The 24724-nt window shown below is 43.8% G+C and overlaps 1 protein-coding gene, 1 non-coding gene and 2 pseudogenes across 2 annotated transcripts; 1 reads left to right on the top strand and 3 right to left on the bottom strand.

The window, feature by feature from the left end:
• Positions 1-8355: 8355 nt before the first annotated feature.
• Positions 8356-12505, bottom strand: LOC127760389 (phenylacetaldehyde reductase). Its single transcript, XM_052284639.1, has 6 exons — positions 12203-12505; positions 11705-11874; positions 10806-10994; positions 9859-10021; positions 8894-9083; positions 8356-8660 (listed from the first exon to the last, which is right to left on the bottom strand). Exons 1-6 carry the CDS (start codon positions 12339-12341, stop codon positions 8501-8503), a joined length of 1011 nt encoding a protein of 336 aa, XP_052140599.1. The 5' UTR covers positions 12342-12505; the 3' UTR covers positions 8356-8500.
• A 2568-nt stretch (positions 12506-15073) lies between these two features.
• LOC127760446 (uncharacterized) lies at positions 15074-16918 on the bottom strand (annotated as a pseudogene).
• Positions 16919-17526: 608 nt separating this feature from the next.
• Positions 17527-18312, bottom strand: LOC127776455 (ethylene-responsive transcription factor ABI4-like; annotated as a pseudogene).
• A 6078-nt stretch (positions 18313-24390) lies between these two features.
• TRNAW-CCA (transfer RNA tryptophan (anticodon CCA)) lies at positions 24391-24466 on the top strand. Its single transcript has one exon. It is a non-coding gene; the product is annotated as a tRNA-Trp (tRNA).
• The last annotated feature ends 258 nt before the right edge of the window (positions 24467-24724 follow it).

Here is a 24724-nt window from a genome sequence, read left to right as displayed (position 1 = left end):
AAGGCAAGATTGGTTGCTAAAGGATTCAAACAATGATATGGCATAGATTATGAGGTAGATTATGAGGATACTTTTAATCCAGTTGTTAAAGCTGCTACTATTAGAATGATTTTGTCCATTGTTGTGTCCAGTGGCTGGAGTTTGTGCCAGTTGGATGTACAGAATGCCTTCTTACATGGAGAGTTAGAAGAAGAAGTATTTATGAGACAACCCCCAGGGTATGAAAGTTCTTCCTCTCCTAATTTTGTATGCAAGCTAGATAAGGCTTTATATAGGTTGAAACAGGCCCCTAGAGCATGGTATTCAAGGCTGAGTACTAAGTTACATAATCTTGGTTTTCAATCATCTAAAGCAGACACATCTCTATTTTTCTATAGTAAAGGAGGTGTTACTCTATTTGTTTTGGTTTATGTTGATGATATTATTGTGGCTAGTTCTTTGCCTAATGCAACTTCAGCCTTATTGGAAGATCTCAGAACTGAGTTTGCCTTGAAGGATCTAGTAGACCTACACTATTTCCTTGGGATAGAGGTGAGTAAAATAAATAATGGTATACTAATGAGTCAAGAAAAATATGCTTCTGATGTGTTGCACAGAGTTGGAATGAGTGACTGCAAACCAGTTAATACTCCCTTGTCTACAAGTGAAAAATTGTTGTACATGAAGGAACTCCTCTTGGACCAAATGATGCTACTCAGTACAGAAGTGTTGTTTGAGCATTACAATACTTAACCTTGACAAGACCAGATATTTCCTTCTCAGTTAACAAAGGGTGTCAGTTTTTACATGCTCCAACTATAGTACACTGGGCTGTTGTAAAGAGAATCCTAAGATATCTCAAACATATTGTTAAAATAGGACTTAAGATTTGTAATCCTCATTTCTACTTGTAAGTGGTTTTACAGATGCAGATTGGGCTAGTAGTCTAGATGATCATCGGTCTACAGGAGGATTTGCAGTGTTCTTGGGTTCCATCCTTGTATCATGGAGTGTAAGGAAACAAGCTACAGTGTCAAGATCAAGTACAGAAGCTGAGTATAAAGCCTTAACAAATGCAACTACTGAAATCATGTGGATTTAGACGTTGTTGCAAGAACTAGGGGTATAGGCTCCAAAAGCAGCCAAGATATGGTGTGACAACATTGGAGCTAAGTATCTTTCTGCCAATCCAGTCTTTCATGCTCGTACTAAACACATAGAAGTTGATTATCACTTTGTGAGAGAAAGAGTTGCCAGAAAGCTTCTTGAGATAGAATATATTTCTAAAAAAGATCAAGTGGCAGATGGCTTCACCAAGGCACTTGTTGTTCGATAGCTTGAGATGTTCAAACACAATCTAAATTTAGGGAAATTTGATTGAGGGGAGTGTTAGAGTTTGTTATTTCCATGTAATCTCAAGTGGCTAAGATAGAGTCCGGTTGATTAGAGATAGAGTTTGTTTTCTGTTAGAGATTTTATAGGAGAATCAACCGGACACATCTAAGCTGCTATATATGTAATCTCTACGCCGTTTCGTGCGCTGTCAATCAACACACAGTCGTCGCACCGTTGACGTTCTCCCACGCGCCTCTGATTTCCACGCTGCTAGCCATGAAAAGCCCATTAATATGCAACTGTCTAGTTTGGAGGAGATAAAAACAAAATATATATGCCAAAACCTAAATCCCTAGTCCATCCCCCATGGTGTCGGAGAGTTTTTGGCGGTGGCAAAATGGCGTGCAAGGCTGCAGCGAGTCATGAGCATCGGCTTCCGCTCACGTGAGCAGTGCCGACCAACATCTCATCGCACCGTTGTGTGAGACCAATCGCGACTCCGCGTCCCCACCACTCGACATCGTGTCGCCTCTACCTGACGTCGCACCACACCGACCCCTCCCTTTCCGCCAACGGTTGGCACTACCTAGATCGATGTGGTGGTGCGGACACTCCTCCCTTGCAGGCTGCAGCAGCTCGACAAGGCAGGGACGGCGTTCCTTTCCACAGCTCGGAACTCCACCTCCAACTTCATCTTCCGAAGCGTTAGCTACTGGTCATCGGTGCACCTCTTGCCCATTGCGCCATCTCTAGTGCGTTGTCTACCCATTTCTTTCATCTTCCACAACCCACGGGGGCCTGGCAGGTGAGGGGACGGGGGATGTTTTTCACTCGGTCGCTGGTTCGAGGGGCAGGTGCAGGGGAGAAAGTCGGGGTGCTGGGGTGGGGCGTTCTAGCCCAACCTGCCCTATTGCCATCCTTGGTCTGATCTCATCTTGATGTCTAGTTTAAATCACGTCCTTGATCATAATATTCCCTCTTATTCTTTTTTATTTGTCATTGGTTAGTGCAAATTTATACTAACCAACATCAAACTTTGAGGGATGTAGGTAGTTCTGGATATAACGCATCCATCAACTTGAAATACCAAGAGTACCCAAGGTCTTATAATAGTATTTAGCATGGTTTCGATGACATAGTAAGTTGATTGCGATCAACTTGGTTGACTCAATGTGAGACCCACATAGGGCCCACATGATAGGGGCTCATGCCTTTTTCCTCCAATCTTCCTCTCTCCTCTCATCCCCATCTCTTTATGCCTCTCCCCTCTCTTACTCATGATGTCTAGCCTCTAGGACGGCAACCAACAGAGAGAGGGGCGGTGGCGGCGTCACCGAGCTCCAATGCTCGCATCATCTCCTCTCTCCTGAGCAGCGTGGGTGGCGGCGCCTCATCATGCTATGTCGTAGATCTCCATGTCACGGGCAATGAGCTAGGTGTTGACGACCTCCCACTAAACGTCCCATATGGTACATTTGCTATCGATGGACGAGGTACCAATGCAGTGGGAGTCAGCGTCATTCCAATCGAAGGAGGTGGGAGGGCCGTAGTAATCGCTTTTGCGGTTGTCATTGAGCTCTCACAGAACAACTTGACGTTAGCTGGGGTGGAACCACTGCATCAGAGCGTGAGTTGGAGTTGGTGGCTATGACAGCTACGGCGGTGTTGTTTAGGGACGGGATGCGCCAGATGCGGAGGTGGTTGGCGAAGATGGCGAACAGATCGACAAATATATAGCAAATTGTAAGTTAGGAAATATATGGGAGAAAATTTGTCGACAAATATATAGCAAAATTGTTTGATATAATATTACGTTTTAAGAACACGATTAAAACTCGACATCATGTGGACAGACGTCAAAGTGAACTTATTGCTAGCAGCATTTGGTGGCTGGTGCATGGGCCTGGCTCACACGACAAATGGGCCGGTTGGATCTGAACAACGCGCAGGAGATGCCGTTTCCTCCCTCGGCCTTTCGCGGAGATTGCGAAGCAGATGTCGCAGAGCCTTTGTGTAGGAAACCAAACCAAATCGAATCAAATCGAACTACTGAAAGGGCGGTCAATTAATGCTTGATTCACTAACCAACCACTTCACGTCTGGTTAATAATGCGTAGCAGAGTTCAGCGCTCATTTCAAAAACAGCTGCTTCCACACATCGATTTGGTCGGTTTATTTTTCAGCCTCAACCTTCCTGTCTGTTTTATTGTTTGATTTCCTCTTCAATTGTCTGAATCCCTGCACGTTTTGCAGCTTCCAGTTCCTGATCAACGCTAGTGTCAACGTATAACTTCTGAAGGCCTTGTTGGTTTAATCCCCAAGAGAGAATGAATGGAGAAGATTGAGGAGGAAAAATTTCATGTCACAAAAGACGTGAAATAAATCCCTCACTCAATTCTCTTATGGGAGAGATTAAACAAATAAGGTCTGAGGGGATTGAGAGAAATTTAGAAGAGATTTATTTCGAATAATTGTGATGTAGAATTATTTTCTTTCAATCCCTCCATTTCTCCTCACTTCGGGATTAGATGATGAAGGTCTTATGGGAGGGATTAAATGAAGACCCGTGTTCGCAGTTTGGGACGTGTGCTCATCACTCGATTTCTCGGTGCATCAACAACAAGGCGATGACAAAGCAAATCTGTGAAACCTATAACGTGATCGATTATGCCTTTGATCAATTTTACTAGTAGACGATCGAGATAAGCTAGGCTGTGGGTTGTTCAATCAACTAAGGCACCGTTTAGTTCCTCAAAAATTTTTTCCAAAAATGTCACATCGAATCTTTGGGTATATGCATGAAGCATTAAATATAAATATAAATAAAAACTAATTGCACAGTTAGTGAGAAAATCTCGAGATGAATCTTTTGAGCCTAATTAGTCCATGATTAGTCATAAGTGCTACAGTAACCCACATGTGTTAATGACGGATTAATTAGGCTCAAAAGATTCGTCTTACGGTTTCCAGGCGAGTTATGAAATTAGTTTTTTCATTCATGTCTGAAAACCCCTTCCGACATCCGGTCAAACATCCGATATGACACCCAAAAATTTTCTTTTCGCGAACTAAACAGGGCCTAATATCTCATGGTGATAGGAATTGAGAGTTACACCGGTGGAGAAGTGCTTTTTAGTCCCGGTTTGTAACCCCCTGTAATCCCGATTTGAAAATCGGGACTACCAATCCGGGACTAAAGATCGCTATCTTTAGTCCCGGTTCAAATACCCGGGACTAAAGATAGATATTTAGTCCTACCAACCGGGACTAAAGAGAGAGGATCTTTAGTCCCGGTTGGTAACACACCAACCGGGACTAAAAAGAGGGAAGCAGCAGTGAGATGGTCCCCTTTTCTTTTTTTTTTCTTTTTTTTCTCCCAAATCGAGTGGGATATATATCCCAAATCAAACCTCAAATCCCCAAATCAAAATCAAAGTAACATCCCAAATCTACATCACAAATCTTAAAGCTACTTATACACACAAATCAAATACATCACAAATCCTACAAACATACCAAATACATCAGAGATCCATACAAATGTGCAATGAATCACAAAATTATCCATACAAATGTGCAAATGGGTTGCCGCCGCCGCCGGCCGCCTGCCAGCCGCCGCCGGGCGCGGCCCCACCGGCCGCCGCCGCCCGACCGCGCTGCCGCCTCGCTCCGTGTAACATCCTCAAATTTTAAAATTTGACTCCATCATGCTTGCTTTTGATTAAATTAGTGTATTTTAAAAATCTATTTGATTCTTAAATTGGTTCAAGTGTTACTTCCTTAAGAACCCTATTAATTTAATCTAATTATTCTTTTTACTCCAAACCTTAGTCAATTTGAGCAAATTCTCTCAAATTTCAAACTATAGATTATTTCCTTAGTTTACCCTAATATTAGTGAGGATTTGCTATAATTTAAACCCTAGTGAAACCTTTCCAAATCCATAGTTTAAATCCAATCTTTTCTAGGAAAAATACTCAAAATTACTGAATTTCACTGTTCATTGCACACTAGGTGCTCAACAAAATGTCTAGCCTAGCTAGAGCAGCCCAACACCCATCCAATCTTGCACAAAGTCTAGAATTGATCCTAGGGGACCACATCCCACTCAAAAACCATGGTTTAGTTGGCCTTCTCCTCCCCCTTGCGCGCGCTGCCCTGGCGTCCGACTTCGCCGCGCGCCGAGCATACGAGGATATAAGTTCATGGAACAGGTGCCACAATTGTTAATGACTTAATACTGGGCCATGACTAAAGCCGATGATTATCAGCAAGTCGTGGACTATGGGTAAAGCGTACATCTGCTGCAGTAGAATATCTTTGAAACTATTCGAATAGTCGTACTCATGGAATTGAGTACCGGGACTCATATGGTACCCTGGCTAGAAATCTAAAGTTTATACGTTTTATAAATTCTTGCTATAACTCTTCCAGATTGTTTATTACTGCTTTTTGCAAAGAACCCTACTATATATTAATGCATAACATATTTCCATGATAATTTGCTGAGTATTGAGAATACTCATCCTTACTCTTATAACCCATTTTTCAGATCTGGGTCAAGAGGAGGACCCTTATGACTATTACTACGATGACCCTGATAACTTAGAGAATCCCTAAAGGTTATACCTCCCTAGTCAGAATGTATAGAAACTTCTGCTGTGTATTAATTAGTTAGGTAAGTACCTATTATTGTAAAACCCTTAGTATTGTAAAACTTTAATGTATGCAATGAAGAACCAATTATATTGTATGTATCAATATTTACTGATCCAGGGATTGATACATTAATTCTAGTCAGATCCAAGTTGTTAGTTTTGGGCTCCGACACTCCGCCGCCGCCGCCCGACCACGCGGCCGCCTCGCTCCGCCGCTGCTGCACGGCCGCCGCCACCGTCCGCCGCACGGCCGCCGCTTCGTCGCCACCGCTTTGTCGCCGCCGCCTGGCCACAGCAGAGAGGGGAAGGAGGAGGAGGAGGCGAGGAGGGGGATCGGAGGTGAGGGGAAGGCCGGAAGGGGGAGGAAGGGGAGAGGAAGAAGAAAGAAGGGGAGGAGGCGGATACCGAGACTAAGTCTCGGTGGTTTTTAACGAAGGAGAGAAAAAAGGGGAGGAAATACCGAGGAGATATCAGCAGTTTATTTTGGTCCCGGTTGGTATAAACAACCGGGACTAAAAATAGATCTTTAGTCCCGGTTGTAATTGGAGCTTAACTGTACCCACCAACTTCTTTGAACCGGGACTAAAAATAATCTTTAGTCTCGGTTGGTGTTACCAACCGGGACTAAAGATCAAAATTTTTTTAATCGGGACTAAAGATAATTTTTAGTCCTGATTTTTATTGCAACCGGGACTATTGTGGAATTTGGTCGACCGACCAAAGATGGTTTCTCCACCAGTGTTACTGCTACTAAACGTCATTTAGACACCGACAGAGTAATTTCCAGAGTGGCATCTGATAATCTGAATTGACATCGTTACATTGAGATATTACCTGCTTTCTACCAACAAATTAAACTGAAAACTGATGCCTTGAGCATGACCTTCAGCCTTCAGAGTCACTCCATGAACCACTTTTGAGAACACAGCAATGAACGCTCAGAATTATTCATCTGACAGATGATGTTTGCTCTCTATGAACATTACTAAAAAGGAATAGCCATGTGCCCATGTAAGTATGTTCAGGCTGTAATTAAAAAACAGCTTGAATCATGCAAATCACGAAACACAAGCAATCTGACTAGGTACATACAGGGTTTACAAACCATGTGATTATTACGATTATCATGTGTGGTAACATTTTTAGTTTTTATAACCACGATATATTTCGTGGTAACCGTGATAATCTCACCTCCAAACGGTTTGGTAAACGCTGGGTAAGTACACGGGCAAATGGCAATTTGGAGTACGCTTGAATACCTGCACATGCATTCCATTAATCTTGCTTATGGACTGGAGTTCAGAAGCTAGGTGCAATGACACACATTATCTAAGAATATAATATATCACTAAGAATAAATCGGTCATTTGTTACAGTATTCAATAACTGGACCTTGCTGTTGAATTCATTCAAGAAAACACTAGCTCTGCCTCTTTGTGTTGTGATGATTTTCCTTGCCAATCCGTGTCCTCCACCTGTGCAGAAGAACAAGAGAAAAGAACATAGATAGTTCTTTGTATAAAAATATGAAATGAGATGCTTTTCGGGGAACTGCGAATGCCACTTTGAAGTTTCTCTAAATTTGGTTGGAATTTGTTTGAAAATTCGGATTTGCTTTTCAAATTCGGTGTACAATTATAATAATTTACTCCATAGGTGTTGGTGACTGAGATAATTCAGCCCTCTTAATTTTTCTAGTACTGCAATTTTTCGCTGTGTGGATTTTGATTTTGGCGAGCACACAAGCTTATCATTTGTTAAAATTTCTACTTTTGTCATTGAAGATGAAAGTGAAAACTAGAAGACATGGGATGACGCAAAACTTAGAAATATGGAGAGTAGTGGGTAAATTTTAGTGACATATAAGGAGCTTTCTTTGTCAAACCACGGACTCGACCTCACAATTCATAATTTTTTAAAAAAAATTGAACTTTTAAATTTCGATTTTAAAAATAAACTCTTTCAAAACTTATTTCTAAGATATGAATCTTTTCGCCACGCCAACCAAATTAACGTAACGAAATAATACTGCCACGCTGATACCAGTCTAACTGGTGTTAAAATGTTATTTGGTGATGCCAGTCTGACTAGTGTGATGGTATTATTTGGCTATGCCATCCTGACTGGCATGGTAAGATAAAACTATCACACCCGCTATGTGGCGTGTCAGTGTTGTTTTGCCACGCCAGCCAAAAGGTTTATATTCTAGGAATAAGTTTTGGAAGAGTTTATTTTTAAAATCAATAATAAAATAATTTCAAAAAATTTTAAAAAAATCACAATTCACACATGTACGGTCGGTAAAGCAATTCACTTGTTAAAAGAGCTGAGATTTTCTGATGAGACGCCACAGTATGATTCAAGTCCAAGAAACATGGCAGAATAATCAACACACTGCAATTTGCCTCCACTTTATTTCAGATCGTAGTACAGAGTACAGACCACAGCTGTAGTAGTTCATGCAAAGTTACCGCTAGAGTACTAGCTAGCTATGACAAGCAAGTTCATGTGTATGGAGCTCTGTTGTTTTACAGGTTGCTTGAATCAAAAGTAACAAATCCTTTCTCTTTCAAGCTCTCGATGGTCTCCTTGATGCTCGTGTGCAGGGGAGTCAGTTCCAGGCCCAAGCTTTTTATCTTTTCCTTTGATACCTGGTAGATTGGCATTGATGGCTTTTCATCTGCACACCTGTAGAAAAACGATTATCACTCACTGGTCACTGCGATGAGCAGGTTAAGCACTAGTAGTAGTAGTTTATTCATAAACTGGCTGACAAGATGGACAATGAGCGCTTAACGAAGAGGAAGCTAAGCAATGAAGGATATCTAACGTTAAATAATCTTTTGATTTGGTAAAATATCATGGCACAGGCATTAAGCATTACTTGATAGAATGAACACTTGCAAAGCGCAGTGACTTACTTGTCTGGCAGAGGAATGTTGGGATACATCTCACGAATGATTTGGACGAGCTCTGAGTAGTGCACAACTCTTTCAACCATGCAATATCTTCCATTTGCTGAAGGAACTTCATATGCAAGGATATGTGCCAGGGCAACATCCTTAACGTTTATCCAGCCAAAGCTGAAATTAGGATATGTCGAGGATGATCCTGCATGGACATGATAAGAGCCCGGATCTTCAATTCTAATATTCTATTTCTTGTTAAGGGTCCAAACATGCAAACATAAAAACTATATTGTTACAGTGCACAGTCTGCTCTCGTAACCAAATCTCTGTAATTTGGACATTTGTTCTAATTGCAAAGCATTTTTGGGTTCATATTTTATCATAAATCACCCCAATAACCTTTCTCCAGAGGCATATTTGTTTCTACAATTTTTCCATGTTCAGGATCTTTATAAAAAACAAAACCTTGTTCAGGATCTTGCTTAAAAATCCTAACCCCACCATCCATCCAGTTCTAGTTATGAGTATCAGGAACCATGTGGGTGGCAGGATTTGGAGCCTTAACCATTGATTGTCCCAATTATGTGGCAAAACACTAGTGAAAATGACTTAACACATTCCAAGTCAATTTAACACAGCCAAAATATTCCTATTATTTAGAGAACTTCCGTATGTAGCTTGTGGCTTCAGGATTCATAAGTCAATTAGTTAGATGAACAATTGACAGGAGAATTCCTTTTCAATATGAAATATATCACAGTGCTTGTGTGAGTTGCCAAACAATAAGAGTAGCTTGAAATACCATGAGCATGTCCATCTTCTATCCGAGTCCTAGATAATTGTCCTAATAGGTGTTTCTCCTAAAGGGCAAATGCAAAATTGTTGTAGGCATCACAAGAAAAATCTACTGTAGATGAAGGCATGTACGCTGTAGCTCAATTCAAGGAAATGTGTTAGTTGAGGTGTTGACACCATACCATTGATTAGCTTCAGAATTGCTTCAGCACTAGTATTCAGTGAAGGCTGCAGCAGGGGACCAATGACCATTGCTGGGTTCACCGTAACTATTTCAAATCCATTATCTTTTGAAAACTTCCAAGCAGCCTCCTCTGCTAGGGTCTTGGACAGAACATACCATTGCTGAAGCAGAATGAGCATTCAAATAAAAATATATTAGAATACCTTAACAGAAACTTTGTATGGTGAAAGTACAGAAATTCAAAAAGGATATTTAAAAGGAACTGCTGTGAAACAACAAACAAATCCTCTCATTTTACTTAAGAGTCAGATCAATAAATGGAATTTTTTGGAAGGCAGCAACTGTAACTAAGCTTAATATTCCCATCAAACTAATAATGGACAAGTGCAGGAGTTAACTATATCACTTCAATATTCACCAAATCACCAGAAACTATGCTGTATTCATATTAACAAGGCAATGGCCTGTATTGCTGTTGTGTAGCAAAAGACAATGAATGGCCATTGCAAAATGGCCTAACAGTAAACTATGTTGTATTCATATTAACTAGGCAATGGGCTGTATTGCTATTTTGTAGCAAAAGACAATGAATGGCCATTGCAGAATGGCGTAACTGTAGATTTTTATAGAGCATGTAAATACACAGCGTGCAAGAGTAAATGACAGTGAGTTTGCTATACTAAATTTCTAAATATGGAGGCATCTACCAACAATCTGGGCTGGAACTATGGGAAACAACCAAAGCATCTTCCAAACCCACAAACAGGTGCATAACAAAATAGAGCGGATCAGCAAGCAAATAGACAAAAGCAAGGGCATTTGGACACAGGTAAGGTCCTAGACACAAAGAGCAGCCAGAGTGTCTGGCATTTATTCACGTCATTAGTAACTCCACCATGTATACCATACATCCAACATACAACTGGCACAATAAAGGCATATTACCTGATGCTTTTCACAAATCTCTGGAACTGAAAACCATGTCTCATCAACAACTACATCAGGAGTTCTTGGTTTCCCGTTGTAGGCAACAGCAGCCATGGATGATGTCACGATAACTCTTCTAATGGAAGCTTTCTTGCAGGAGCCTAGAACATTAAGGGTTCCTTTGACTGCAGGGTCAAGTAACTCAGCCTGTTTTTTTTTTAAAAAAAAAGGAGTAAATCAGCGTGAAAAATGTAAATATATAGAAGAAAACAAGATAATACTGTTTACTTATGAAACTTCAGTCAACATGTGAGATCACTTGTTAAAAAAATAGTTAGCCAAATGAATGTAAATCATGTTCTAACATTCAAATATTCAATGTTGTTAAAACTAGGGAATATCTGGATTATATTTTTCATAAATTAAAGGAATTAGATACAGGGTGAAAGATTATAAAATGGAACATAAGTGATATATGCATGAGTCCTAAACAAATACTCCCAAGAGAAACCTTGGAATTAAAAAAAGGCAATCCAAATGCACGATCAATAAAGGATACCAACAACAGTGCACAGCACAGTACAGTACAGTACAGTACTGCACCAAATGCATAATTAATAAAAGGATACCAAGGACAATGCACAATGAAGTACATTACTGCACCTATAACAACGGATAGTTGTTGCCTATTAACACTGCATATATTAAAGCTCAGTATTCATGAATAATCATTATCCTGAGAACTCTTTTAGTAAATTGCCTATAAGCACTAAAATTCTGCATAAAGCTGCTTCCATATTGCAATACATCTTGAAGGAAAATAATAAGTGACATCAGGGTCGTTTTTATGTCCAGATCAATCTATTACAGTAACATACAGCAATTATGATTTTGCATCGAACAGCTATAGTGCTCACCTTAGGATCTTTAACATTGTGGTAAAAGGGAGAAGCCGTATGGAAAACACAATCACAACCATTGACCGCAGCATCGAAAGAGCCCTCTTCCAGCAGATTTGCTTCGAACAAATGGAGTCTTTCGTTGGCTCCATCCAGGGCACGCAGGTGTAGTGTTTTCTTTGGGTCAGCTGAAATAAAACAGTACATAAGCATCGCATATTTTATCAACAGGGTTTCAGACTAACAGGGGCAAAACCCCAACAACTCCCAAAATCTCAATCGATCATGTTCAACAATAGAAAATTCAAAATAGATTAGTGTACCTAACAGATGCACAGAATTGGTTGCGATGTACCAACGCTAAAAACCAAACTGATTTAACTCAACCAAACAAAAAGATCATCACGACGATAGTTACGGGGAAGGGGATGGGAACAATCCATCCATCCAGTCCAAGAAACGGCGAGAGAGGGGGGAGGGACGAGATGGACGGGAAGAGGTGGGGGGGTGGCTCACAGGTGTCCCGGACGGTGGCGCGGACCGTGTAGCCGCGGGCGAGGAGCAGCCTGACGAGCCACGACGCGATGTACCCCGACGCGCCGGTGACGCACACCAGCTTCCCGGTCCCGGGCGCCGCCTCAGACTCGGAGCTCATCTTCCTCCCTTCCTTTTCGTGTGAAGCGAAGGACGGGGGTGGGGCGCCGGACTCGACGATCTCGTCTCGCACCGCCGCCGCCGCCGCCGCCTCCTCGCCTTGGCTCCGGAGAGAGCGCGAGAGAGATGGCGTGGAGTGGGTGAAGAGGAGTAATAATAATGGTGTGTGGTGGTGGGAACGTTTATGTAGTGGTGATAATAACTACAGAAAAACGCGTCAGAGCAAACGTCACCAGGAGGCGGATGCGCTCATCCGCGGCGTGAGCCACCTGACGGACCTGTTTGGTTATTATCTGCTGATGAGGAAAACTAATTAGAAATATTTAATATAGATTAATGATAAAACTTACTTTATAACTCTGGGCTAATTCACGAGACAAATTTATTGAGCCTAATTGATTTATGATTAGCCTATGTGATGCTACAGTAAACATGTGATAAATATGGATTAATTAGGCTTAAAAAATTTATCTCGTGAATTAGCTCTCATTTATGTAATTGGTTTTGTAAGTAGTCTATATTTAATACTCCAAATTAGTGTCCAAACATCCGATATGACAGGGACTAAAGTTTAGCCCGTGAATCCAAACACCACCTTAACGGTTGCGTCGTCACCGGCTACCGCTACCTACTGTCACATCTCACACAGAAGAAATGTGTTCAATTAATAACTTGTGGAACTGATGACTACCAGGGGCTGTTCAGATTATCCAAAATAAACCTTATCAAATTTTGGCAATATCAAAAATTTAGCAAGTTGTCAATATTACCAAAATTTGAATAGGATTTCCTATGTATTTACCAAAGTTTGGTAACAAACTAAATGCGGTCACTTTTTACAACATTGTAAAAAAAAATGATATGGTTGAAAATAACATCAATCTGAATAGTCCCCTAATAATTTCAGCATTCCAAATATTTTAGATTCTATATTTTTAAAAATCAGTAATTATATAATCTGGAGTAGGAAAAAAAAGGATTTGCTATTCGTTTGTTGCTGTTTTATTTGGGTTTATCAGCCGAATTTGTGTCCATTGGATTTTTATCAAGATGCGTGCGCCACCGCGCCTGCTGGGGAGACAACGGTGGCCTTTATCGATTCGCGCGCCCTAAAGCCCGGCCCAGATTAAACGAGAGAGGCATCAATTTTTTTAAGCCATTTGTCCTATAGACAGTAAAAAAAAAATAGAGCCATTGTAATCATGAAGGGGCATATAAACTACGCAGTGCAAATTGCGTGAAACTTACATTATCGTTTTGTTTCTTTTCAAACCATTATTCATGATCACCGTGAAACTTATTCCAACACAAGTGGCAAGTGGTTTAATAACCTGTCTTCCAAAATTATGCTTCTTTTCTAGGGCTGAAGCAGGTGATTCATGGATATAGTCCACAAGGCATACGACTACCGGAGCCTTAGGCCGAGTCTGAGAAGAAGGGGACAGAGAACATAAAAACGAGGTGAGCTATTAGTGCATGATTAATTAAGTATTAATTGTTTTAAATTTTAAAAGTGGATTAATACGATTTTTTAAAGCAACTTTTCTATAGAAAATTTTTTGCAAAAAAAACACATCGTTTAGTAATTCGGGAAGCATGTGTGTGTAAAACGAAAGAAACTTTCTCCTTAATGTGCTGCTGCCGAACGCAGCCTTAAGAGCAAGTACAATAATAGGGTGTTGCATAGGGTGTTTGGACACTAATAAAAAAACTAATTATAGAATCCGTCGGTAAACCATGAGACGAATTTATTAAGCCTAATTAATCCATCATTAGCAAATGTTTACTGTAGCACCACATTGTTAAATCATGTAGCAATTAGGTTTAAAAGATTCGTCTCGCAAATTAATCACAATCTGTGCAATTAGTTATTTTTTAAGTCTATATTTAATACTTCATGCAAGTGTTCAAACGTTCGATGTGACATGATGTAAAATTTTGGGATGGAATCTAAACACCTTCTAAGTCAACTACAAGCTTATGTGGAGAAGATAAAAGAGGAGAGATAAGAGAAGCGGGCTACATATTCAGCTACAGCACGGACTCCAAAACGCTATGTATATATGACATGTAGTATATATTTATAGTTAATTATTATATGAATTGACTATTAGATTGATTATGGATGATTTAGAGCTAGTAGTAATTGGTTCTACTGTTAAACTTGCTCTAATGATGTTCTGGTGTCTTTGTAATTCCATAACTACTATGCATTACCCACCATTCTATTTATGTGCCCTGGCTTGCATGGGATGATTTTCATAACATCTTTTTCCTTCATCTTGAACGTTATGCCGTGAAATCCATTGCAAATATTTGAATGTGGATACTGAAACAGTGAGTAATTCGTGAGAGAAATTCATGCTGGTTTCTCAATTTCTGATGAATTACTGCTGTAGTTTTTTCTGTTGAGGCTAAGCACAAAACTTCCTCTACTGGGAAACATGATTGTACAGAGATTGTGGTAGGGGTGATTTGATATTTCCCTCTAGCTACTGCCCAACACCATATATATCGTTCGCGTTACTAAATCCGTCACAAATGGACCAAAAACAAAAGAGGATAAGCTTTGAAGCAACAAGTACTTCCTCCGTTTCACAGTGTAAATCATTCTAGCATTTTCCACATTCATATAGATGTTAATGAATCTAGATGAATATATATGTCTAGATTCATTAACATCAATATGAATGTGAGAAATACTAGAATGACTTACATTGTGAAACGGAGGGAGTACAAATATTAGGGGCTGATTTGGTTTGAAGCCAAAACCTGCCATACCAAAATATTGACATTTTAAACAGTAATTTTAGCGATGTTTGGTTTGCTAAAAAAAAAAAAAACAGTTCATGTTGCATGATCAAGCTGGGTATTTTCTCTTGTGAATCCCCTCGTCGACCATTGTGATGACTAATGAGATCGTTGTTGAGGAGAGTTGTCCGGTCCAGTACTGTTGGCGGCGGTGTCCAGCAATGGCTGCATCTTGGCGCGCAGGACGCAGCGGAGGCCACGCAGCTGCGCGCGCTCCGCCATGGTCAGGTGGTCCCCGTCGCGCAGCGCCGCGGCGAGCCCGGCGTCCACCTCCCTCCACGCGGCGGCCAGGACGCGGCCGCGGTGCGGGTCGCGGGCCGTCCGGTCGCCGCCGAGGCCGAGCGCGGCGGCGACCACCTGCTCGTCGAGGAGAGCCTGCAGCTGCAGGCCACCGCCACGTCCCGCCGTCACGCCGCGGCCGCGGTCGCAGTGCCTCTCCTCGCCGCGCAGCTACGCGTCCCGCTCCTCCGCGGCGTGGCCGGCGATGGAGCAGAGCGCGGCGGCGAGCTCGTACGCCCGGCGGTCCGACGGGTCTCTCGCCACTGCCGCCCTGTACCGCTGCATGGCCTCGTCGAAGCGCCCGTCTCGGATCGCGAGGAACGCCAGGAGGAGGTTGACGTCGACCACCGCCGCGGAGGCGTCGGCCTCCGCCTCGGCGTCCGCGACGGCGCGCACCTCGCGGAGGCGCTCGCCGCAGAGTGGCCGCGCTCCGAGCACCGGCGCTAGCATCGCCTGGGAGCACAGCACGAGCGCCTTGTTCAGCTGGGACTCGGTGGCGTTGATGGGGGGAGGCGGTGGCCGTGTCCACGTCCAGGATTTGAACTCCGGGTAGGCGGCGGCGGCGAAGCGCTTGGACACGAAGCGGCGGAGCAATCTTCCGAGCACCGCGAGCTCGAGCCTCTCCAGCGTGGACCACTCGCCTTCCTCCAGCTTCATGGAGAGCGTGTCCTCGGCGATCGCGGCCGCGACGTCCACGACCATCCCGTCGACGCCCTCTTCGACGCGCTGCGGCGAGGATCCGGGCATGGCGTACACGACGATGGTCACGAACCGATCACTGGTTTTGAAGCGGCGGGCGCTCTCCGGGACGCTCTTGAGCCACTCGAACGCGGTCCCGGACCGGCCGTGGAGGTAGCACAGCGCGGCGGCGGCGAGCCGCGGGCGGATGTCGCCGGGATTGTCCCTGGCCAGCTGGACGGCGGCCGCGAGCGCCTCGTCGAGACGGCCTTCCCGAGCGTGCAGGGTGGCCAGCTCGAGCCTGAGATGGACGGCGGCTTTCGAGTCGCCCTTGGACTCCGCGGCCGCGAGCTTCTTGGGGATCCTGTCGGAGACCATCAAGCGGATCGCCCCGCCGGTGATGGTCGGCACGCGGAGCGCGCTGGCGGCGAGCGCGTGCGCCGCGTCGAGGAAGAAGGAGGCGTCCGCGCTGCCGCCGCTGGTGGTGGTGGTGGTGAGGGCCGCGTTGAGATCCCGCAGTCCGGGGTGCGCGCGGACTAACCCCATGTGGCCGCAGCGGGTGGCGTCGTCGGCGCCGCGGTGGGGCGACGGACGGGAGAGGCGGACGGAAACCCCGAACTGCTCCGCCTTGGAGAGAGCCAATGTCGCGGCGGCCCCAGCCATGGCGGTGGTCAGCGCGGCGCGGCGGAGGAATCTGTAGACGGACATTGCATTTGTGCTTCGCGTACTCGTCTCCTCTCTCCGATGGGGGCGGCGGCGGAAGAGGAGGACGAGGAGGGGAAGATACGGTGCCGGGCTCGTTTGTTGCTTGGAGATGCGTGCAATCCGATTGTGATTTGGGAGAATTCGTCTGTTGGGCAGCACAAAATATCGTAGCCGTTCACAGGTGGAACAAGTTCATCTGAGGTACGTTAATTTTACACCAAATCCGATTTATATCCTTAAACTCAAAAACTAGATACAACCAGTCCCTAAATTATTAAAACCGATGCAAACGATGCGGTTTGACTGATGTGGCGCCTACGTGGTTGGTTTGACTAAATCTTAATCACACATGTGACGTTTACGTGGCAATTCGATCCCAGAAAAAAATAAAAACTACAGGCCTACATGTCCGCTATACACACAACATAATTAAAAATAGTGGAGCTCATATATACCCCACATGTCATCCTCACTCTTCCTTTCCTCCCTCTCCCCTCTCTCTTTTCTTCATCCTCACTCCTCCTTTCTTCCCTCTCCCATTTCTTCATCGTCTTTTCCCAGGTAGCGGACAGGTAGGTGGTCACGAGGAGAACGGTGGAGCAAGCGGAGCGAACCGATGGCGGGCAGTGACCTTGGCGACGTGGCGCCCTCCCTCTCCGACGGGTCGTCATTGTCCGCGACCTCCATGGTGGTGACCGTGGCTACTCATGCGCCTAGCCCAGAAGCCACAGGAGGAGTCGGAGCGCCCGGCCGAGGGCTCCGATGACGAGGAAGACGACACTGGCGCCATCGCCACCGTGCTCGAGACGGAGATGGAGTTCGACGGAGGAGGTAGCAGTATTGAGGGTGGTGATGCGTCCGCCGCAGCATGACCGCCTCTTGCGCTTCCCGTTGTCGGCTAGCAGGGGCCACACTGACCCGAGCATGAAATGTGGCGGCGCCACCGCCGCGAGCTCGATGGGCTCCTCCTTCGCTGCCGCCATCGGTGACAGTGGCGGAAACGGCTTCTTCTTTGGAGGCAACAGCGGTGGCGGGACCGCGTGAGCGGGGTGTTCTCCTTCAGCAGTGGCGCGGTGGTAGCGGCTTCTTCTTCAGCAGCAGGCAACGGTGGCGGAAACAGCATCGCCTTCTTCCTCGGAGGCAGCGGGGCTGGAACAGTAGCGGCTTCTCCTCAGTCGATGGCGATGGAGGCAGGACAGGAGCGACGTAGCGGTGGGAGGGGAGATTGAGGGTGGCACCGGGGCCGTGGAGGCGAACGCAGGCGTCATTATATTAGAGGCGGCGGCAGTGGCCTCGGCCCACGGCGGTGTCGAGCCATGCGCGTCACTCGTTCTCCTTGGGGTCGCGGACTCCGCCGCCCACCTCCCCCACGGCCGTTGCCGCACACCGGTGAACCGCCTCGCCACCTCTTGGAACCGTAGTTGCGTCCGCTTCACCAACACCCGCCTCGCCGCCGCCACCTCCCCCTTCCTCCTCATTGATAGCCACACCACCGCCATGCGCACCATCCGCCTCGCCGTCCATCCGAGCAATCCAACCTCGGTAGCTCAAGTAGTCAGAGGGGGTGGATAAGGTGGCGTGGGCGTCGCCGATGGTGGTTCCGGCTCAGGCAGAGGTCCGGCCTCAGCCCCACTATGTCGCCCGTCGCCGCTCTGCCCTTTTCCTTACAGTGCAGGGGAGAGAGAGAGGAGAGAGGGAAGGAGGGAGGAGTGAGGATGACATGCGGGGCCCATGTGGGCCCACCATTTTTAAAATTGTTTTGTGTGTAGCTAACATGTGAGCCCAGAGTTTATCAGGATTATGGATACCACATACCCAATAGTAGTTGAGTAAACTCGGCAGGGCCCACCACATACCATGTCTTATAAAAAACAAACCTTATATATAGAAGGAGTTCCGAATAAAGAAGGACAAATAGAGTTCTATATGGAAACGACAAGGACTATTCAGATTGTATCCATATTTATCTCCCTAGTCTTACTTAGACAAGGGGGCACCTATGGGTATAAATACAAGCCCCCTATGAGGAGAGGGACACGCCACAAATACACAAGCCAACACACGCCATAAGATCTCGACACCAGAGATTAGCCTAGCCATACCCCCATCCGGTGCCTACGGAAGCCGGCAAGAGGGATCTAGCGCGATGAGTTCATGCTCGAGGAGGAAGACTACCATGTTGTCGACTACGAGTTGGTTATCTAGCCGCTAAGTCGACGATAGTTAGATAGGTTATCCCAAATATTGTATTTGTGTGATTCAGATGAATAAAAGGAGCAACACCGGCTTCAGCCAACAGGATGTAGGGCTATTACCTGTCAGTTAAGAGGCTCGAACCTGTATAAAAATCCCTATCTCCATCTCTTTTACCTCAATCTCGCATATACCCTGGTACCAACGATCCCCATACCATCCAAGTACCGTAGTCGCGATCTCAAACGTCGACACAGTTATTATTATTTTTTCCGAGATCGAATTGCCACGTAAGCACTACGTCAATGCCACGTGGAACGAAGACCTAGTCAAACCAACCACGTAGGCACCCCCGTCAGCCAAAACCGCCTTCCAAACCGCCGAGGGATCTCGTTTGCACCTGTTTTGATAGTTCAGGGACCGGTTGTAGGCTTTTGCGTTCAAGGATGAAAATCGGATCCGATATAAAGTTAAGGGGTCCCAAATGAACTTGTTCCTTCACAGGTCACAGCCCAATAGCCCATCGATCTGCTACCTGGAAACAAAGGACCAGCCCCAATTTAGTACTATCCACCATTCTATGTGTCCTGGCTTGATTGGATGATTTTTCATCTTGTTCTTTTTACCTTTTCTTTTTCTCTTCCATGTTACCCATGTCTAGTGGACATCCAATGCAACTTCTGGTACATCATTATAACCGATATATAAGAATATTTGATTGTTTGTTTATCTCTATCTCTACTATTACAAAAATTTAAGATGTTTTTGCTAGGATTTCTTACGTCGTCCCCGTACTGCATGAGTTTGTCTGTTCGATTCCCTCCCAGATCGTGTCTTTGGTACGCATTTCTCCCTCATGCTCCGAAACAATTTTTCATCCGTCCGTTGTTGGTCACGTTCAGGCACGATGTGGGGATTGTCATAAGTTTTTGAAACCCCGGGATTGTCATAAGTCAGGACTTCTATCTCCGATTGGGTCTTATAGAAGCGTATAAATCAAATTAAACAAAATTCTTTCTACGTATTTTTCTTCCGTTCAATAGCATTCGATCCTCATCGTCTAGATAGGGGAAAAATGGAAAAGAAAACAAAAAGAAGAGAAAACGGGATGGAATGAAAAGCTCAAACAGAGCAAGGCATGGAAGGATGCGTCGAGCGGCGTCCTCGGTGAGCACTAGATCCTTACAACTACAAAAATCCTCCTCTCCTCCTATGGCTCGCCCATGCGTGCCTGCCTCCGAGGGAATTACCGAGCATGCTCACAGCATCAGCTAGCCACGTGTGGAAGCTTCAGTGTTGTCAATTCGCCGAACCGTTGTCGCTGCTCTCGCTTAGGCTGTGTTTAATTCCACACCAAAATTAGAAGTTTGAAGAAATTGAAACGATGTGACGGAAAAGTTGAAAGTTTATGTAGGTAGGAAAGTTCGATGTGACGGAAAAGTTGAAAGTTTGAAGAAAAAAAAGTTGAAATCTAAACAGGACCTTAGGCCAGAGAAGTAGGGTTAAGAATTCCGGATCGAATTTCTGACACTTCGGGTTTTCTCAAAATTGGTCAAAACAGTAAAAAATCCCCAAATGGCAATTCCCAATCCCCTTTCCTCTCCACTTCTCTCTCAAATCTCAATCCCTCCCTCACTCAATCTAGCCATACCTCAAGAATATGATGTCGTAGGGGAAGATGATGCTCCGACGACGTCCACTGCAGGATCTCCAGGAACCTGAACGGCAGATCAACAACGATTGTTGCCTCTGCGACTAGAGCAAACTGTTGTTGCGCCCTCGATCGTATGGCTCATTGCTCGCGTGAAGGCCGCGACGGCGCTACGAGCCTGCAGCTCGTTCCATGACCGCCAACGGCACTCCATGCTCTACGGTGGTGGCTCATTTGGCTTGGCTCGACAACGGCGCGACGTATACCAATTGAACAACAGCTCTGCATTGAATACGGCGACTTCACTTAGCAACAAAAAGGAGTGTAAAATCGAGTAGAGATTGCAAAGTTGATGGGCTGTGGGACTCATCGTTGGAATGAGTAAATGATGGCTCGAGCTCCTGGGAAATGAGATTAAATTCATTCAGCCTGCTGTTTAAATTCAAATTTTGTTTGAATATTTTGTTCAAAATTGTTAAAATAATTCCGGAATTTGTGAAATATTTCCGTGGCCCTTGAAAATTTCCCCTTTTTAAATACTAAACCATGCTAGAAGAAAAGGGGAATGAATTTAGAGGAGAGATTTTGTTTTGTCCGTGTCATCAGATATCCTGACTCTAAGAGACTTGGCCCGTCACGGATTGAGATCCTCTAACTTGTGTCACTGATATGTGGGCCCTCTACCCAATAAGCCCACATGTCAGTGAGTCAAAGTCAGAAAGAAATAAGTCAGAGGATCCTTTTCCTAACCCACCATATGGGGCTTTTATGCGTGAGAAATATAACTGCACGTGCACCCGCTGGCTCACATATAAACGAGATGGCCAAAAAATTTTCAATTACGGGTCTATAAATGTTTTATGTAGTCGATTAAATTGTTTTTCATTTGTAGAATTAGTTTTAGCTCCATGGCTGAGTCCGGCACTTCATGTTACCAACTCACTTCTTTCGTTTTCCGCGCGCACACTTTTCAAACTGTGTTGCAAACCTTTTCTATATGAAAGTTGCTTTGAAAAAATCATATTGATCCATTTTTTTTAAAAAAGCTAATACTTAATTAATCACGTGCTAAGGGCAAGTGCAATAGGGAAAGTTTCCTTACTATTACTGTTGATATCAGCTTTTTTTTTCATAGCTGGAAGAAAGGTGTAAAGAGAGAGAAAACCGGTCTAATTAGTCGATGGCTCCACACGGGCGCCTTGGCAGCACGACGCGTGTGCGAGAGATGCGCATGATTGGTGAAAGGATTAGGTGAGAGAAAATTAAAGCTGGCCCACTCGAAAAGAGCTTCTGCTATTTGTTAAAAATTAGGAGAGATAACGGAGATTTGGCCCACATAAAAATAAAAAATAATGACTCACTTAATTTTTATATAATTTTAATGACATACATCACCATCTATTAGATGGCTGCTTACTGTTCTATTAGACTTGCCCTAATAGACCGTTCTGTTTTGCGTGTAGGAGAGATTAATTCCCATCATGTACCGCTGAACGCAGCCACATCTAAGCTTTCTAAAAATTGCTAAAAAATTGAGAAAAAACTTTTCCTTCTTCATATTAAATTATTTTTAGTTAATGGAATCAATGAAAAGTTTAATCATATATTTTTAGCTTTTTGACCAAAGGTGATTGTAATTTCATCATCATCATCATCATCATCATCATCATCATCATCATCATCATCATCATCATCATTCATCTTTGCCAAACAGTATCCCATCTAATGCTCATGAAACTCAGCAAGTGTCTTTGGGTTTACTCTTGTTTAAAGAAATGCCAAAGACGGCAGAGGAAAAGACGGCCCTTGCCGGTGGAGAGAAGCGAGAGTGCCAGTGGAGAGAGAAGACAGTGGTAGAGAGGGTGAGGTGGAGGAAGTGGGACCTACTGACGTATGGGTTACACTATTTTTTTATCTTCTTATTTGACTGACATATGGGATCCACGTATTTTGTTTTAATTTTTTACTTTTCAATTTTGCTTTTTTTTATCAAACTGCCATGTAAGCACCACGTCAATATCACGTGGGATGAAAACCTAGTCAAAGGAGCTACGTAGGCATCACGTCAGTCAAAACTGAATACAATACTATCGAGGGACCTTATTCATACTGGTTTTGTAAGTTGGAGAACCTATTGTATCTGGTTTTTAGGTAAAAAAAATGAAAATCGGATTCGGTGTCCAAGTTAAAGGATCTCAAATGAACTTAAGAACTGCATACTCTAGGGGAGGCTTCATGGCTTTGTATTTAACAAGGGGATTACAAGCAGAGTTTTCCCCATATTGTAATGCACAAATCAATTACTGATTCTGAAATATATTTTCGTTTATAAATACACAAGTGTGGCAGTGTCGTGGGGCGATGGAGGGGAGAGGCGTTCGGAAATCCCCCATCACCTGAGGTCCCGTTCTTTTCTCCAATAAGAATTAGATTAAGATTAAGATTTTCGTGTCACACTTTTCAAACTGCTAAACAGTGTGTTTCGTGTGAAAATTTTCTATGAAAGTTGCTCTAAAATATCATATTAATATATTTTTCAAGTTTGTAATAATTAAAAACTCAATCAATCATACGTTAATACTACCTAGTTTTGTGTAAAAGAAATTTAATCTTTATCTTTAGGAGAAAAGAACACCACCTCATCAGTCACAGCCGCAGTCTTGACCATAGTTGTGGCGTGGCGGTATGGCGGAGGAACCGACATGGCGGATGAAATAACACGTGTAATGCAGATGGTGTGTAATTCTTGCATTTATTTGGTCTGCGGTAGGAAATAAAATGTCACAAAATACGATGTCCTTATAGCTATCTTATTAAAGAACACTTTAAGATATCATGCAAATCTAATAAGTACTCCCTCCGTCCCAAAAAAACTCAACCTAGAAGGGGATGTAACCCCTCTTAGAACAACGAATCTGGATCTAGGAGGGGTCACACTCATATCCCCTCCTAGGTTGAGATTTTTTTGGGACGGAGGGAGTAGACAATTAGCCAGCAGATGTTGTCTTGATCTGACGTGGAAGAGAAAAAGTAGATGTGAGAGAAGGAAGCCAGTGCTTCTGCAGCCGCCCGCTCGGCACGAACGGCTAGACGTGATGACAGCTTAGACCCATATCAAGAGAAAGGAGGTATAGTACATGTCGGTCCTACCAAAAATATAAAAATACTATTATATGCACTGGCTATAGCATCTTGCTTAGAGCCCATAGCAGGCTCCTCTATTATCCTTGGTCTAATCCGGTCTAATCCTACTGCGGCTGCCAGAAAGACCGCATGTACTCCCATTGCATAAAAGTTCACCCAAATGGTTATTTTCTGTGAGGAAAAGATATGACATGAAATGTGCAACACGATGGTATCTACGACTACAATCATGTAAAATTTCGTCTCTAGATATATACCATTCCTTGATTATATGAGACCAAAAAGAAGAAATGACACAAGGATTCTCTATAGATAGAAAAAGACAAGAAAATTAAGATGTGGAAAACAAGATAGGAATTGTGTACAATGACATTGTACAACAATTTTGAAAAGGGATGTAGCGAAGCTTGGTAGCGTGTTTGTTTTGGGTACAAAATGTCACAGGTTCAAATCCTGTCATCCCTACCTATTACTTCTTTCTTCTTTATAGGCAGTAGTGAGGAGGTCGATTAAAGCGGGTATAGCTTTAATTTATGGATACTATACGTAAGTGAGACACATTAGGAGTAGAAAAGGATTTGATTTTTGAAAGCACTCTTAGTTCAGTTCGGTAGAACACGGGTCTCCAAAACCCGATGTCGTAGGTTCAAATCCTACAGAGCTTGATTCCATCTATCTTATGTCGAAGCAGGGCAAAATAACTTAACAAAACAAACTGCAATTCCAATTTGACCTCCTCCAGACCAGAGAGGAGGGCAATCAAAAAAGAAATATTACTCAATCAAAGATCCAACTGATCCCCACGTCTGTATTGCAAATACGCTGTCACGAATAATCCCGCTAAAGTAATAGGAATTAGGCCTAAGACGATTCCAAATAGAAAAACTTCAATCATTTCGATTTGTTCGAGGGGATAAAAAAAG

The sequence above is a fragment of the Oryza glaberrima genome, chromosome 1, assembly GCF_000147395.1.
Source record: "Oryza glaberrima chromosome 1, OglaRS2, whole genome shotgun sequence".
Classification (NCBI taxonomy): domain Eukaryota; kingdom Viridiplantae; phylum Streptophyta; class Magnoliopsida; order Poales; family Poaceae; genus Oryza; species Oryza glaberrima.
Note: the sequence above shows the minus strand (reverse complement) of the source record. Positions and strands in the feature narration are given on the sequence as shown.

Coding starts and splice junctions, on each gene's coding strand:
- LOC127760389 (XM_052284639.1), bottom strand. CDS start 12,341: ATGAGCTCCGAGTCTGAGGCGGCGCCCGGGACCGGGAAGCTGGTGTGC. Junction 11,875..12,202: donor CGCCACCGTCCGGGACACCT/GTGAGCCACCCC, acceptor GTTTTATTTCAG/CTGACCCAAAGAAAACACTA. Junction 8,661..8,893: donor AACATTCCTCTGCCAGACAA/GTAAGTCACTGC, acceptor GTTTTTCTACAG/GTGTGCAGATGAAAAGCCAT.